Source organism: Ambystoma mexicanum, chromosome 4q (assembly GCF_040938575.1).
Source record: "Ambystoma mexicanum isolate Mex_15411 chromosome 4q, UKY_AmexF1_1, whole genome shotgun sequence".
NCBI classification, from domain to species: domain Eukaryota; kingdom Metazoa; phylum Chordata; class Amphibia; order Caudata; family Ambystomatidae; genus Ambystoma; species Ambystoma mexicanum.
Window position 1 is genome coordinate 413325533 of NC_090928.1, and position 14518 is coordinate 413340050.

Below are 14518 nucleotides of genomic sequence, written 5' to 3' on the forward strand. Positions count from 1 at the left end.
AACAGTCTGTGTCATTTACAAGTAGGGGACAATTCTTCTAAGGATGTGGAGCTGGAAGCGCTATGTTTTGGATAGCCAGTCTATGAGTTTGGTGTTGGAAATTACGTCTAGATACTTTGCTTTGTCCAACGGGGTGGGTGCTGTACCCAGGACACAGTGGCTGTTTGAAAGGTAGTGTTGTCGAGGTTGGGAATCAAAAAAAGGTAGCCAATCCTGCATTCTCTGGTGAAGTTCAGTAATATGCTGCTTGTGGTCATCAGATTCCAGGTTCAGTATTATTGAAGGCATAGGACATTTATGCATAGAGAACCTGGCAGATTTAACACATGAATCTTCTGGGAATATAGAGATGGCATGGCTTCCCTTTTAAAGAAATATCAAAAAGTAAAATAAGACTTATAAATATGACAGCGTAGGTTATTTTGCTTTCTTTGACGGTACCTAGCTTGCCAATAAGGAGACGTTGCATGTGAGTGCTAGTTGATTCCAATCTTGAAGAAATCTCTATATTTTCATACCTCGGATCTGGGTTTAGGGCAGGAACGAAGGCATTTGGTTTATGATTATTAAAGTTAATGTTTGTTATGCTTAAAATGTGTAACAAGCAGCGTGAAATGTATGTGCTTTCGTTTGCATATAGAAGGCAGGGGTAAATGTTTCAAGTTGCTGGCTACTAACCAGGCATACAATTTTACTTTCCCCCTCAATTCTACCCATACACATATGGCACATCATTTCTCATTTGCAAAGAGTCAATTATCAGTATCCAATTGCTAGTGGCGATTGCACATTTAGATGCCTCCAGAGGGAACATTGAACAGAGTTCTTGTATTCTTGATATTTTATTAATTATATGTTATACCATTTTGCAATCTTGTTTTTGCTTTTTTGAAAATATTAATACAAATACATTTGGGAAAAAACAATGTGTAAGACCTTGTTGAGCCTCTGTGTGGGTGTCCCGGCGACTGCAGAGAGTGTTTGGTCTGCTTAAAGAGGCACAATTTGGGAAGTTTCGTGTACAGGTTGAGAAGCACATGTACACACATTATGCATTTGTTTTGATCCGCTTAAAAGCTCTGGTAAAACCTTGATGAAAGAATTACTGATAAATTCCCTTTCATTTTTTTGCTGACTCAAAAATGTGTACATTTGTTGTTCGCATAAAAACAACTATGCCTAGACCTTTTTGGTGTCATTATCAGCATCTCTAGCAGGATACCCCAGACTGTGTTCGGAGTGATGAGCAATATTTGACACGTCTATTATGCTACATTTTTTTTTTTTGTCAAAATCTTTTTTATTGAAATATCGGTTCACATTGTAATCTTTAACAGTATAAACAATGGCAAGGATATTCAAATGCAGTTCAACATTACATCATTATTCTCCTGCCTAGAACTCAACGAATAGCGCTGAGACCAATTAATTTAACAGTGGGTTGACATTTCATTTTGATCATTATTATTCATTTGTGACATCATTGTTACTCTCGGGGATGTATTGCTGCAATTGTATATAATAAAAGAAAAGAAGGGAAGGGGAGAGAGAGAATAATTTAAATAAAAAAAAAAAAAAAAAAAAAAAACCTTTTCCACCTGCTCCTCCCCGTGGTCCGGGTGTTGTTCTTAGTACACGATATTCTCATGTTCTGGTGCTAGATCAGCCATGTGCCTTGTTTTTAGTGAGATTCTCAGGGCTGGAGGAGGCCTTTGATCAGTCTTGGTTGGAAGAACATATGTTCCTTATCTTCCACATGATCTAGAAATGGGCCCCAGATTTGTCAAAATTTGTCAGTTCGATTCAGTAATGTGGCTGTTAGTTTCTCCATTCCCAAGATTTCCCATATCTTGACCCACCATTGTGCAATACAGGGGCCCTCCGGCTCTTTCCAAAAGCGCGCGCGCGTAAGGCGGGCTGCCATCAGTAGTTGGGTAATGAGCTGCGCTCTAGGGCCGGACTGCGGGTATGACCCATCCTCAGGGGAATCTCCCAAGACCATCACCATTGGGTCCAAAGGGAGGAGGGATCCGCAGATGTCTTTAATTTTGGAGCGAATCTCCAGCCAGAGAGATTGAATGGTCGGACAGTGCCACCACATGTGACCCAGGTCCCCTTTTGCCCCGCACCCGTGCCAACAAGTCTCAGGGTATTCAACATTCATAGCATGCAGTCTCTGCGGAGTGAAATACCATCTGTAGCATATTTTGAGTGCGCATTCCCTCACTGTCGTGCATCTGCAGGACTTGTGTGCTCTGGCCCAGATTCTCTGCCACGACTCAGGAGAAATCTCTTTCCCCAGCTTTCCCCCATGATACCATGTACAGTAGTTCCTCCTCCTCTGGGGCTATTTCTGTAAGACGATAACATGTAGCTACATTATGGGCACGTTGACCTTCGATCGCAGTTAGTTCAAGGCCTATGGGGGGTCTGCTGGCGGCTTTCCTAACTAGTGGGTTGGTGATCCAGTGCCTGAGTTGAATGTATTTAAACCTTTCAGATTCTGGGAGGTTGAATTTCTCCTTGCACTGAATAAATGTTAAGGGGACACCGTCCGCGTATGTCTCCTGCAGCCTCAAGATTTTATTTCCCGACCATTCATGATAGGATCTAGGTTGAAGCCCCGGGGTAAAGATAGGGTTCTGTGTGATCGGAGTTATAGGGCCCAGACCCGGGGTCAGTCCTCTTAGGGTGAGCTGTCTGTCCCAGCATCTGAGTGAGGCGCACGTGGTTGGGAGGAGTGGAAATTGGGAAGCTCGCGCTTCCCGTGGCAGGAAAGGGAGATGAGATAGGGGGGTCGCAGTGAGTGTCTGTTCTATATCTCGCCATTTAGGGGGGTCCTCTTGGAGCGCCCATATCAGGATAGGGGCTATCTGAGATGCACGATAGTATCTTACCATAGACGGGAGCCCTAGTCCGCCAAGCTGTCTACTTCTGATGAGGATCTTGCGCTGGATTCTAGGTGTTTTACCCTGCCAGATAAATTGGCATATGGCTTTCTGAAGGTCTTGTAGGTCTCGCTCTGGGATATAGACTGGAAGCGCCTGAAATACATAGAGAAGGCGGGGTAATAGGGTCATTTTAACAGCTGACATTCGCCCCAGCCAGGACATTTCCTGGGGGCCCCATTTTAGTAGTGATTCCTTAGCTTCTTTAAATAGTGGGGGAATATTGGCCTTCACCAGTCCAGAGTAACTTGCAGTCAAGTACACTCCCAAGTATGTTATTTTGGCGGTCTCCCAGCTGAGGGAGAATTTGTTCTGTAAGGCGTTTAACACCTCGGGGGTTTCGGACAGGTTCAGCCCCTTTGATTTGGCCGCGTTTATTGAGAAGCCCGAGGTCTGCTCAAATTTATCCAGCAGAGCCATGAGCAGAGGAACTGAGGTCTGGGCCTCTCGCAGAAAGCAGAGCACATCGTCTGCGTATAAGGCCACTTTGTGAGTCTGATCTTTTAGTTTGAACCCTTGGATTTCGGAGTGTAGGCGGATATGTTGGGCTAGTGGTTCCATTGCAAGCGCAAACACCAACGGCGATAGGGGACAGCCCTGCCTGGTCCCTCTGCCAAGAGGTATCCGCAGCGTCCAATGGGCGTTGACTCGAACCTGGGTGGTGGGGATCTGGAAGTTGGCTAGTATCAGCTTGGAGAAATGCGGGCTAAACCCAAACCCCTTCAGGACCGAGTGTAGGTAATTCCATGACATGCTGTCAAAGGCGCGATGGGCATCTAATGACAGTAGGGAGAGAGGAGCTGGAATAGAGGGGGCAAGGGCTATCAGATCAATTTCTCTTCTGATATTGTCATGGGCCGATCTACCCTGGATGAAACCCGTCTGGTCTCGATCTATTAACTTAGGTAATACTTCCCCCCAGACGACGCGCTATGATTTTGCTGAAGATTTTACCGTCGGTATTAAGCAAAGCTATGGGCCGATAGGAGGTGCAATCAGCTGGGTCTTTTCCAGGTTTTAGTATTAGGGTGGTAAATGATTCAGCCATGGATGTGGTGACTGATCCCAATTCCCACAGGGTATTAAGTAAAGTGGTTAAATGCGGTGGGAGTTCCTTCACGAAGGTTTTATAGAATTTGTTTGTGAACCCATCTGGGCCCGGGGCCTTCCCATTGGGGAGGGATTTGATGACTGCTTCTATTTCTTCCCCCGTTATTGGAGCTTCTAGGGTATCCTTCAGAGATCGGGGTATTTGTGGGAGCTCCGCTTTGTCTATGAACTCCTTAATGAGGACCGGGTTCCCTATGTGCGGGGTAGCGAGTTCCGTGAAATAGTCTTTTATGATGTGACATTTACCCTCCTCTAAAAATGTGCCTCTACCTGTCTTCTCTTAAGAAGTCTATTCTATTTTGTTTAGTCTGCTTCCCTATTTTGGCTGCTAATAGCCTGTTTGCTTTGTTCCCTTTTGTGTAAAAAAATTGTTTAGTGCGCATCATGCCATAGGCCGCCCTCCCCACGTGGTGTGCCTCCAGCGCTTTCTTGGCCACCCTCAAGTCCCTTAATGTGCGCCGAGTGGGTTTCCTCCTATGCAGCCCTTCCAGTCTGAGGACTTCCTCGCAACAATTTCCTGGATCTCCCCCGTTGCGCAGCCTGATCTATTAGGTGGCCCTGAATACCGCCTTCCCTGCATCCCAGACAGTCCCCAAACTCACGTCTCCCGTGCTATTCTCGCTATAGTATAGCTCTATAGTTTCCTTGATGTGGGCCCGAATTATTGGGTCATCTAGTAGGAAGTAATTTAGCCTCCAGGGAGGTTTCATGGGAGGGGTGACCCGAGGGGGTGAGATAGATAATAGGACCGAGGAGTGATCCGCTAGTGCCTCTGGGAGGATCTCTGCTTCTAACACATTTGGGATCAATGAGTCGGCTATCATGAACATGTCGTGTCTTGAGAACCCGCCATGTACTGGTGAGAAGTACGTGTAATTTCTTTCATCTTGGTGAAGATATCTCCATACCTCGATCAGGGAATGTTCTCTCAGTATAGAGGTGAGGGCCTTGAAGTTGTTACCATCGTTTACTGTGGGGGGTAGTGTTTTGTCAGCCATGGGGTTGATTACTGCATTAAAATCCCCTCCTATGATTACCTCCCCCTCAGCGTGGTCGAATAGGGCTTTGGACAACTTTGTGAAGAACTGACTTTGATTAGAGTTCGGGCCATAGATGGAGACTAGAGTGACCTTGCGGCCATCTAGTGCAGCGTTAACCAGTAGGAACCTCCCCTCTTCATCCCGAAACTGTCCGTTAGTTTTGAAAGAGATCCCTTTGCGCACCAAGATGGCAACCCCACGCTTTTTCAGGCCGCTCGATGCAAAAAATCTGATGGGATAATTTCTGTCATTCAGGCGGAATTCGTCCGCTGGGCACAGGTGTGTCTCTTGAAGAAACAGGAAGGAGGCGTCTAAAGACTTCAATCTATGGAGAAGTGCTTTTCGCTTCAGGGGGGAATTCAGACCCTGCACATTAAGTGAGATAAATTTATAGCTAGGGGTTGCCATGACTCAGTCGCTCAGGTTCCGTGGGTAATATGAAACTTCCGGCCATCACCGGACGAATGCATTTCCTTGAGTGGGGCACAGAGGACCAACCGGGGTGAGGGCCGTGGTGGGTCAGAACATAAACCTTCTCTGGTAGCAGCAGGTGGGAACAAAACATAAGAAACTCAATAACAAACTTATAAAAAGGGTCTATGGCAGCAAATACGTTAGTCATTTCCATCAAGAACTGCGATGATCGGAGTCCCCAAGGTACGTTGACCTGAGTAATATCTTTGTCGAGCGCCATCCAGTCTGGCGCCCAAGTCAGTTGCAAATAGGGAATTTCAGAACCCAAACTACGTTTAAACTTAAGGCTCAGGGGTAGCAGGTAACTACCGTGGTTAAACTGGGGTTTAACATGGGAGAGTTGATCGTTATTTGCAGGTAACAAACTGCTTGAGGGCCTTCAATGAGGCCCGGTAGGGAGGGGTGAAACAAGGGGAGAGTAACATACCAGTGCGTGGGGGAGAACTTTGTTGGGAGTAATGCTCCACACTCTCACAGCAGGGCTTCCGCATCAAGTCCCGGTGGGAGATCGGTGGTGTCCTCGTTGGGGACCTTCATCAGATGAGGGTATAAAGTTGCTCTCCCACCTTCAGTCTGTACAGATCTCTGCCCAACTCTTCCCCTCCGAGGACGCCGGTGAAGGAGCCCCACCAGGGGTTTTCGATGTCTTCCTCGATTCTGGGTCATCATTAGGGGCTGTCGCATTTCCCGGTCTACGGCGGGATCTCCCCCTCCTAGGCTTAGGTGCAGGGCGAGAGGTGGACTCATCGCCCTCCGGGGGCCGTGGGTTGTGGTCCGCCCCGTCAGAAGACTCTTCCATCAAGCTTTTCGCTTCTTCCTCAGAGGATATTAAGTGGTGTTGGTTGTTGAGTTTGAATATAAGTTTGCAAGGAAACCCCCAATGATACCGGATCCTCTGATCTCTCAACCAGGCCGTCACTCTGTGCAGGCGCCGTCTGCGAGCTAAGGTGTATGGGGCCAGGTCCTCGAATAAGTGTATCTTGGTGCTCTGAAATCGGATTGAGTCTGCGTTCCTAGCTGCCGCCATGATATCTTCTTTCTGGCGGTAGAAGTGCACTCGGGTAAGTACATCTGGAGGCAAGTTCTTCTTCAACTGGGCCGAGGAATACACACGGTGCGTTCGGTCCAATTTTAGCTCCTCGTTTGGTGGCAGCTCTAAGAGGGATCTGAAGAATGTCTCGACATATTCTGCTAGGTCCCGGTCGGGGATTTTCCGGGGGACTCCACGCAGGCGTATGTTGTTTCGTCTCAACCTGTTTTCCAGGTCAGCTTGCTTTGCCCAGATGTCCTCCAGATGTTCCTCGATGGCCTTTACTCTTCCTGCCAGGGCCTCGTTGTCATGGGATTGTACACAGGTGACATTCTCTAGGTCATTGACCCTGGCCTCCAGTCCTCCAAGATGAGAGGTGAGATCTGCCAGCGACTGGGCCAAGGAGTCTTTGGAGGTTTTGATCTCCTTCTTGATTTCCTGGGTAATATCCTGCTTAAAGGACTTAAGCGTATTCTCCAGATCCTCCCTGGACACAGCCATATTGGTATTCGGCTCCTGGGTTAGAGCAGGGATGGTGGGTTGGGCTCTTGGTTGGAGCGTCAAGTAGGCTTGGATACTACGTGTTTTCTTCTTAGGCCCAGGTTTGGGCATCCCCAGAGGTGGTATAAAAATCACTTGCTTGGGTTCGTGTGGAAATCCCAGGCCCCTGAGGAAAGAGGTATGTAAGCGCACTCAGCCCGTACTTTGTTAATAGTATGAGCTTTTCACTCGTCGTGTGCTAACGCAGATATATTTCCAGCGGACTGCACCAGGCCACTTGGCCCCTCCCGAGGGTTCACTCTTAATAATGGCACTTTCCCCCCGGCTCCTCGGTTTCTCTTAGGACAGCTCTGGGCCCCCTGGTGTAATTATTCATAGTCCCTCTACTTTCATACCTGTGTAAGTTGGTGTCCGTGCCCGTTGTCTTGGCGTCAGGGACCTGATTGGGCTCCTCACAGTATTATGTTGTCCTGATCCCTGGGTGGGGGGGGGGGACCGCTGCGAATCCGTCGGGCCGGTGGGCCAAAGAGAATCCCTCTCTCCAGAGCCTACAGGGTCAGTCTTAGTAACCCCGGCACCTCGACCGTAGCCCTGGTTTCAGAGCCGAGGGGCTAGCGCCGGGATGGGGTGAGGCAAACGGTGGCTCGCAGTGGCCCGCGCGACCTGCACAGGCGGGGCCCCCTGATGATCTGTCTGCTCTGTGCCGCACCGCCCCGAGCCACGCTCCCAGGGGGGGGGGCAGGGCGGGCAATGCCGCGTTCTTGATGGGGCTAGGGGCCGGGGGGATTCACCTGCAGAGAGGATCCGTGAGAGCCTGGTCAAGCTTTCTTGCCGGGGACCCCGAGCGCAGCTCACAGGGGGCCGACCAAGCCTACGCTGCGGTGCTGCAGAGGGCCGGAAACCCGGCAAAAGGAGCCCGTCCGCTCCAACACTCGATTGAGGGCATCCAGAGCGCCAGCTGCGATGCAGCTTCTTGGATGGGACCTCCCTCAGGCGCCGCCGTCTTCTAGCCGAGGTGAGCAGTCTCGAGCGGGGCTCGCACGGGGGCTCAGGATCGCTGCCGCAGTGTCAAGGAGGCCTTGAGCCCTCCGAACGGATTCCCCCCGCCGGAGCTCCACCACCTCCGGTGCCTTCAGGGTCCGCGCGCCTCGGACCTCGCTCCCCTGCAGGGCCCCTCCGCTGGGCTCAGCGTCGCCCGTGCCTCCAGTCCACCCTCGCTGCCTTGGGTTTATTGCTGCAGTGGGAGCCCTCCCTCAGGACCGCGACTCCGACGTGGGTTGGGTGCGAGAGACTCCCTATTAGGATTGCCGAAAAAGGCGCGCGCCGCCATTTTGGGTTTCCCGGTGCCAGGATCCGCAGCTCCAAAAGTGTATTAGTTACGAGTCTTCCCTCTCAAAAACTCGGCAGCAGACTCCTCGACATGTCGTTTCAGTTCGGTGTTAGTATGGGACCGAAATTATTCATCTGAGCGGCTTCAATCAGCTGACTTGGGCACCTCAGACCGGAGCTCAGAGGAGACACGTCCGCATGGTGTGCCGCCTGGCCACGCCCCCCTATTATGCTACATTTAAAAAATCAGAACTTTTCCCTTCTTCCTTTGAATTTCGATTTTTAAAAAAATATAGATCTTATTCTACCAGTTTATTTCTTGACACTATTACACATTGAAAGTGAAAAAAACCGAAAAAGACCCTTTCACCAGGCCTTTTGAAGAATTCTTAGAATTTGCAGGAGGTAAACCCGCCCCAAATCCTCATAGACTTTACATCTAAACTGAAATCTCTTTTGACAGTGCATAAATGCAGGAGTGAAGGAGGACACCCTACTTTTGCCCTTCCTACTAATGTGGCTGTTGACTTGCCCCTGCCACGTCCCCTTGACCTGTTGCTCCGTGCTAACCATGCCATACCACTAACCTCAGCCAGGGTCAGAATTCCACTAAAAAATGTGTTACACTTCCACTACTATTGAAGCACGGTTCCTGGTACCCGAATTACATCATTGTGTCCTTGTAATTCATTGTGCAGATATTTGAAGTCTGGTTTTCTTTAACAATGATACATTCCTAACCCCAACACACCTATCTTTTCATGGGAACATGGATGGATTGCTCATGACATAAATTGATGTGCAGCGTCCTGCTTCTTGTCTAAATGAAACCTTTCATGATGATTCCTTATCAGGCAATGGGCTGTCAAAGGATTATTTTGCATGGCTCTATTTAATTCGACTTTGTTGCCTTTCTGTGAACGGTGCAAACGTATGTTTTAAATTAATATATTAAACATATTTATTTGATAGAAATGATGTTGCTGAGTTTCTTTTCTAAAACGGTTCTCTTTCAGGCACAGGTCACGTTCTGTGATGTTGCTGCCGGTTTCTCTGATGAGGAGTGGAAGCTTTTACACGAATGGCAAAAGGAACTTTATCATAAAGTGATGAAAGGAATTCAACAAGCCTTGCTCTCTCTGGGTAAATTCCTACTACTTGTATCTTATTTATCAAAGGTTTTATTCTTCTAAGGTACTCTCCTAATAGTTGTCATTATTTAATCTTTTAAGACCTGAAAGATCGCACAATTCAATTTCCATAGACTTCCATCAGATGTGACAAAATCTGTTTAAATTGTACGTGTGGGAACCTGCAATTGTAACGTGAACTGTTATAACCCACCCTGATCTATGAACATAAGTAAGTTTGGATAGTACTAATGGGTAGGATGGCTTTTCACATCAGTGAATAAGTCGTGTTTTAAAACTGTGTTGACTAAGCTAGACTAATCGTGCTTTTATCATTAGAGTATCAGATGCAATATGAGTCCAAGGAAACTACCAAACACTAATGGGCGGTCTCTAGGTGTTTGTTAGAACATACATTTGTTGCATGTCAATTTACCCTCTGAGTTGCCAATAGCTTTGTTAAAAAATAATTCTCACAGGCAGCCTTTGGCCTGGAGCTGTTGCATATGCAATATGGTGTCAAAATTGGTAAAACTCTTGGTGAAAAAAATTGATGATGCATATTAAATCATATTTGTATTATGTTTCTTTAGGAGAGTTTTTAAAATATGCTGTATCCACTTACAACATATTAGAAGAAAAAAAGTACTGAGTTCGCATCTGTTGCATATGTCGAGTATGTGATGTCTGTTGTTCTCAAAATAAAGTTTAAAAAGGGACTGAGGAGAGGGCGCTGGAGAGCCGGAGAAACAGTGTTTCATACTGTTTGAAGGAGCGTCTCACTGTTTAAACGCTCCGCGTTCCAACGGCTGCTACTCCAGCATACCTTGCCCCCTCGGCACTGCGAGCGAGGCTCTTGCCGAGGGCTCTACTGCTTCCTGGAGGAGGCGGACCTGACTGCGGTCACGTGACGGATCACGTGACTTTGAAGGTCCTCTTATTCACGGACTAACCACCCTTGCGGCGTTAAGCCCGGTGGGGACAAACCCTTTGGCTGTTGTGCGGCTGTTTGGCGGATGGTTATAAGAGAGAATCCCCCACCTAAGGTACTGTTCAAAACCAACGTTATCAATCATTCCAGGTTTCCGAACCAAGCTCTGTGGGGAGCTCAGGAATCTTCTAGATATCAAAGCTATTAACATATTAGGTTGTCATTTCATATTTTTAAGACTACATAGTGTTTTTACTCAAGAAAGAAAGTGTTTTTTATATATTATTCTATGTTCACCCTAAGAACAGGCATGCTATCAGAGATTACTAGAGACTCAATGATTACTCCATCATCTATCATGCCTAATATACTGGACTCAGCGCTGCTCCCTCAAACCCCCAATAGCCAAAACCTTCCTACATCACAGGAAAAGACCAAAAGTCGAATTTGCACATTAAAAAAAAAACATCACTTTAACCCCAATCAATAAAAATTCAAATGACATTCGCAATTTTTATGTAAAAAAATCACAGGTTTTAATAATCTCTAATTTGACTGATTCTGCTTCTTCTGTACCGATCAGTGTAGATCCTTTACTACCTAATGGTGATGTAAATGATTTGATCCCTATACAAACTCCCAATCCAAATAATGAGGCACCTGCTCCTCTTTTGAGCTCTTCCGTATCAGATCAAACTCTACTAACTGTACCCCATTCGCCGATTAAAATTATTAAACCTATGCAAATTTTCACCACTGTTTTAGAAGAGTCATCTCTAGACTCTGATGTGATGACAAATGAATGCCAAAAAACATCACAAAATTCACTATTGGAGAATGTTACATTGGCTTCAGTAATTATTGAAGACGTGGGACATGCCTCTAATAACAAGTCTCTTTCAGCCCCCTCACAAAGTCCTCCTGAATGTAGAGACCTTGAAAGCTCAAGAGTTTCAATCATGACTGATTATGCACAGGCTTGTTCCATGGATTCAACAAGACAAGATGAGGAGATCTCTTTTCTGCAACCTACCCCTCGTTGCTGTCAAACTTCTAATAAGAAACGACAACCAATTGTATCTCTACCGAATCCTGTCTTATTAGAAGTTACCTTGGGGGCTATTAATACTACTATGGCTGCTCTATTCAAGCTTTTTAATTCCTTAGATCAGAAGCTAGCTGTCCAAACCGACAAGATAAATCATATAAGTGACTGGATGAGAGACACCTCACTTAAATGTTCTAAAGAGCTTTCTTTATTAAATCTGGAGCAAAGAATTGTACAGCTTGAATCCAACTGGTCAGCTTATCAAGGTTGTAATGTACACTCAGGACCATCTATTTTTCAGCGCATATCACACTTAGAGAGTATGGTCCAAGATCCTCTAACAATTACGCCTGCCTTACCAATGTTTGCTAAAATTATTCGTCCTATTGAATGTGTTGACGAAGAAGACACAGCAAAACCTAACGAATCTTGGATTAGTATTGATTCTCCTGTGAGAACTGTGGGTCAATCTATACCATGTCAATCACGTGGAGACACCACCCAAAATGCACAAAAGGTAGGAGGATCTTTGTTAAATAATAGAAAAATAAAACTGTTGTCATCCAAAGTGATACAAAGAAATAAAAAAGCTTTATCAGAGTTAAAAAAAAATACCTCAGATACTTCTTTCGTCAGATGTCACGAAATCTCTTACAGTGCTGTTGGTTCGCCAGTTATAGGCAATGAGATAACTAATACCGACTCTGTCGATATAACCAGCAATACGCGTGTAGATGAAGCGTTGCAAGACATCCCTCCTTCCTCTCAGGGTGTTCCCCCTCACAGTATCCCAACAGAAGTTCTCAAGCCATCACCCAATTATGATCCTTTGAATGAGCTGGTCCTTCTTTTAACATCCAAACCTGATAACCTACAGACAAAACAATCTTGCCCGATTGTACAAACGACACTAGCTGTCCAAAATGATGTCGTTTCGACAGGTGCGGCCAAGGTATCTCTCCCTCTCGCTCCGATAGCGAAAGTGGAAGACCGTTTAACTGCTTTAAGAACTGCAGTGGATTCCTATTTACTTAATAGAATATCAGAAGTGCTACCTGAAGCTCCACATGTCTTTGAACATCCCCCTCATATACATAATGTTAATAAAAACTCGCAAAATGAGACCCGAGTTTTCAAAAACAGATCAGATAATTGCACGAAAATCATGCCTCTTTCTTCTAATAGGCAGCACCTTCAAGATCAACCTAAAGATAGAAACAGGAGTAACATGAATATACGCAATGGCAGTAATAAACGTTACATAAATGACGACAGTGCTGCATTTTGAAAGAAACTTAACCAGTATCATACTCTGATCCTGAAATGTCGTGATGGGTCCTTCCCAAAGTATGATTTATGTCGTGCCAGTGTCTTCAACATATTTGGAGATATAGAGGGACTGGAAGCCATTTCCTCATCAGATGTGGATCAAGTTGAGTTTCTTTGTGACAAGAACCTTTCCATCGTTAGGCTTTGGATAAAGTCTGGTATTGTTCGTAATACACTATGGCATGCCAGAATGGAATTGTTTAATCTGGGTTTCTTGTTAGCTCAAGACCCAGCACGCCAGCAATCTGAGGAGACCGATGGTAATAAGTCTATTGGTGGCACAAATTTCGAACCCTCATGTGCCTGCAATTATTGCATCAATCACTCGTCATCAGATCCCAATGTGGGACCCAATATCTGTTCGTAACCACGAGCAACCATCTCCACCAATACTCTTTCACTTGCTAGTTGGAATACCAGAGGTTACTCTCATTTGCAGTGGAATCTAGATAATGGTTTGAATAGTTATGATATTGTGGCCCTACAAGAAACATGGTTATTAAATCTTCCCATATGGGACGATCATGAGATTAGTTTACTGCCAGCAGCGCATGGTGGTAAAGGTAGACCCACAGCCGGGTTGTTAGTAGCAGTGAAAGTGAGCAGGGGATTGAAAATCTTCCCCTGGCAAACACCAAATAAATTCATCCAATTGGTTAAGATCCTTTTCAACTCACAGACATATGCACTTATTAATCTTTATAGAAACCCGGTAGGCATCACTGATGATAGCTTTTATGATGCCCTTTCCTGTATTTTCGAACTTATCTCAAATCAAATTAATATCTCTGGAATATTGTTAATGGATGATTTGAATTTTTCCTGTTTTTATTCGAATAAGAGGAATTGGATTCGAGAAGGTGCAAGATGGAATTCCTTTATGGAAGATCATGGTTTAAAGTTGGTAAATGGTGCAATCACAGGTGATATCCCACCTATGAATACTTGGGAAAGAGGCTCCTCCAAATCTACCATCGACTATATCTTTGTAATCTTTGTATCGAATTCCATATTTACGAACACTAGCAAATTTGTTATAATCAAACAGATATCCAGTGATCACCACCTCTTATCCTTATACTGGGCGGTGGAAAGTGGTGATCACACGAAAACTGCAGTGTACTATAAACATACTCTATCTGTTAACAATGGCAGAAATCGATTCAAATGGTCTGCCAAAAAACTACTAGCCTTGAATGATGCTATTTTAAAAAATCAAAGCTCACCCAAGCCTGGTTCTTATATAGATATCTTAAGCACCTTCGCGAATCTTTTTCCTGCTCGTAGTAAACCAGTTAAAAGACATGCTCATGGCTTTGATCTAGCTCTCTGTGAATGAAAGAAAGCCTACAGAAGAGAGATCAGAATTTATCAGAAATTACCATTAATTGATCGAATTAAGGCAGTTAAAATTGCTTCTTCGAGATATCGAAACTGGGTTCGAGCAAGGAGAGCTACTTTGTATCAAATAGATAGTGAATGCTTTCTATCAGCTTGCCGTGGTAAAAATTCAGCCTTAATCTGGGAGCTGCTGAATAAATGTAACATCTCATCCCAAGCCCATGTGCAGCTTAACGGCGTATCTGAATCGATGTGGGTTACACATTTTTCATCCTTATACGATGATCCTATGATGAACCACTATACC

General features: G+C 45.5%; 1 protein-coding gene across 4 annotated transcripts in view; it reads left to right on the forward strand.

The window, feature by feature from the left end:
• The window catches only part of LOC138467757 (zinc finger protein 2-like), a 1341736-nt gene that overhangs the window by 213365 nt on the left and 1113853 nt on the right, over positions 1–14518 (forward strand). For all 4 annotated transcript variants that reach the window (XM_069607988.1, XM_069607987.1, XM_069607989.1 and 1 more), the window contains exon 2: positions 9449–9575. In XM_069607988.1, coding sequence (XP_069464089.1) covers positions 9449–9575 — 127 coding nt within the window. The remainder of the gene's footprint in view (positions 1–9448; positions 9576–14518) is intronic.